This window comes from Sprattus sprattus, assembly GCF_963457725.1.
Source record: "Sprattus sprattus genome assembly, chromosome: 18".
NCBI classification, from domain to species: domain Eukaryota; kingdom Metazoa; phylum Chordata; class Actinopteri; order Clupeiformes; family Clupeidae; genus Sprattus; species Sprattus sprattus.
Window position 1 is genome coordinate 14,605,682 of NC_137916.1, and position 3,274 is coordinate 14,608,955.

Sequence of the window (3,274 nt, forward strand, 5' to 3'; positions counted from 1 at the left end):
ATAGGTATTTTATTTTATTTGCCATGACATTTAGAACAGCCTGAGACTTGAACTGTGATGAACGTCAATGGTCTAATAACACCTCAGCATAATTATGCTACTTGAGCCAGAATGTTTAGAAATGACCAGCATACAGCAAAATAAACGTTTTAAGCCCACATTTGGCTTCTGGTTAAGAAAACCTCTATAACCACCGTTTTTTAATGGTGGACCGACCGTCAGTAAACAGTAAACAGTAAAGAAGATAAACAAAAGATAATTTTAACTACAAATAAGAAAATGCGTTGGTTAAGAGATGATTTTTTGGGCGCACGTTAAATTCTAATGGGCTAGTATTATATATAGCCTATGCTTTATCAGTGTTAGTTATTGTGTATAGTGTGAGCCATTGTTTCAGCTGATTGCGTTTGTTTTGATTGGAACCCGGAAGTGTCGCTCTCAGTGCACCATCCACCGCCTCCGCACGAGCTCCAAGCTCCAAGCCTCAGAGGAGTCTGTGTATGAGGGATTAAACAGGATTGACGGCAGCACAGCCGTACCACTGACAGGTCATCCAAAATGGGAAACACTGATTCAAAACTGAATTTCAGGAAAGCCGTAATTCAACTCACAACCAAAACTCAGGTTTGTAACGTTAAAATATACATTTCAATCTCAGTGAGTCATAATAACAAAGAGAGTTAGACGGCGACCAGGATCAGCGCGTGTCAGATGGCATCGCGCGCGTCACAGGGTACTGCACCATCAATGATCTGAGATAATGTAATGCGCGTCTGGATTGTATGAACGATGTGATGATGTCTGTGATAGTCATGAAAGAATTGAATGCTGTATTTTGGTTAAAATTTCCGTCTGCATTAACTCGATCGTCGTTTGCTTTAACGTGCGAGTTGATGTGCGAGAGGACTGTTCAGCTCATTCGATAGGCTATTTGAAAACAATGAATAAAGCCTTTTGTCATTTATTCACGCCATTATTGCATATAGCTAGTCTATTACATTGAGTAACAGTAGGCTTGACAAATCCTTGATGTCGTAGGCCTATAATTTGGATATTAACAAGTCAGTGATACAGATGGGCCTGAATCAGCTATTGATAAATAAACAGAGAGGCGTGATTTGTAAACTGAAGCGATTCTACCACTGCTATAAGGATATTATCGCTAGATTCTGGTGGTGTAAAAAAAACATATACATATAACTAAATAATATATCATTAGATATCTACGAAAATCTCTTATTGTCATCATCCTTATCACAGAGTGGCAACATGTGCATTTAATTGGTGTGTGGTGATGTAAGAAGTCTGATGGGTGAATGGCCAGATGCTGCAGGTGGTTCCATCTACATATCTCATAGCTAAATAGCTAATGGGCGAAAACCGTTTCTGCCTAATATGAATCTGGGTCTTTAATTTGTGGAATATACATATTACCTGTATAGTTTCCAATTATATTTCCCAGCGCCAAACAAAGTAAAACATATGCAGAATACACATTGCTTTTGATATGGTATAAAATAGACCTTGGACACCACCACTGAATGCGCTTGTTTGGTCTGTGAAATGCTCCTGTTTCATTATTTCTTCAGAACTGGGGTGATAATACTTCTGCATTTCAAAGAATAACCTCTTTAAGAAATACTTGTGTATTGATTTGTTATTGAAGACAGTAAAATGTGTTGTATGTGTGTGTGTTTGCTTCTGTGTTATGTGCTTTATCGGATGTCTTTGTGCTGATGGATAAGGATGACTTTGTGCACATTAACCAAAACAGCTGTTATGATTGTCTGCAGCCAGTGGAGGCCACAGATGATGCATTCTGGGATCAGTTCTGGGCGGATAGCACCACAACGGTGCAGGATGTGTTTGCCCTGGTTCCTGCTGCTGAGATCCGGGCCGTGAGGGAGGAGTCCCCCTCCAATCTGGCAACCTTGTGCTATAAGGTAATACCAGCCAGCTAGCCCACTGCATTAATTTCTGCTTTTGTGTTGACTGTTTTTCATCAGTTGAAAACTGGTTGCCATACCTTGTTACTTTTGCAGAGGTTTGTGAAATAGCAACATATTAAATAGAAATGGCAGTCAATTATAATCATGTAAATCAGCAGAAACATGGGGACATATTGGTCAGCAAAGGCTCCTTCTCCAGAGGTAATCATAAGAGTCACATCAAGGAACAGCATCCGTACCTTACCAAGATATGATTATCTTAACTTAAAATAGTTTAAACTGGCTGGAGGCATTGACGATGTGTTGTGCAGTCCTGTGAAAGAAACGGTGCTTGGTGGTGAGCTGTCCAGTGGGAAGGAAGTAGATCAGAAGCAGTCCCTTCCTGAGTTATACTCACCACTTCCTGTTAATGGAGCTAATCAAGAAGAAAAGAGATTGAGTCTTAGCCTACTCTCTCTTACTGAGTACCACGGAAACCATATATCATTAGATATTTTAATTACTCTTTTAGTTTGAACTATTTGTTCATAGGTTTGCATAAACAGAATTACTTTAGTGGGGAAAAAACAGAGGATGAGCTTAATTTAATAATGGAGAGCCTAGTGGTCAGGGCCTCGTTTCCCGAACGCGCACTTAGCCTAAAAAGCACTTGAAATTGTTCGTAAGAGGAATCCTACGTTGCAGACGGGTTTCCCGACGCGGCACTTAGCTTAAGTGTATCTTTCGTTGAGAAGAATTCTACGTGTGGTCAGGACAGTAGTAACTTCACACTTAGCGATGCAATCCACCAGGGGCGTCGTTCGCCCTATTATAGAAGAAATCCAAAGGATGTTTCTGTGTATAGCACATCATGAGAATGTCATTGTTTCACCTGCCTATTCCCATCAAAATAGAAATAAAGAATATTGAGTATTTGAAAATAAAGATTAGGCTATACAAAACTAGTGCAGTGCCCGTAGGAATTATGCATTCTGTAGTGTTAGCAGACGTAGAGCTGTTGGGTAGTGTAATGGCAAGACATATTTGCACTCCACATAGGTAAAGGTTACACTGAAGTATTATTGTGATGCATGTTTCCTTTTCATTAAGAAATGTGTTAATGGTAGCCTTTTTGGAGAGTTACCAACAAATAAAGTTTGAGATTATGTAGTGGATGCAGTTGAATATAGATGTCAACGTTGCTGTCTAAACTATAAACTAAATGTCATAAAGAAAGAAATTATTTAAAATGAAGTTATGGTTGAAATAGGATCACATCTTTATTGTAAGGGTAAGTGTAGGGTAAGAATGGTCATGCAGTTGGACTCAAATGTAGGATAATTTTA

At 39.2% G+C, this 3,274-nt stretch overlaps 1 protein-coding gene across 3 annotated transcripts in view; it reads left to right on the forward strand.

The window, feature by feature from the left end:
* Positions 1–513: 513 nt before the first annotated feature.
* Positions 514–3,274, forward strand: part of hid1a (HID1 domain containing a) — a gene marked incomplete at its 3' end in the record, with an annotated part of 10,500 nt that continues 7,739 nt past the window's right edge. For all 3 annotated transcript variants that reach the window (XM_080856374.1, XM_080856375.1, XM_080856376.1), the window contains exons 1-2: positions 514–624; positions 1,794–1,943. In XM_080856374.1, coding sequence (XP_080712500.1) covers positions 559–624; positions 1,794–1,943 — 216 coding nt within the window. In that variant the 5' untranslated portion in view covers positions 514–558. The remainder of the gene's footprint in view (positions 625–1,793; positions 1,944–3,274) is intronic.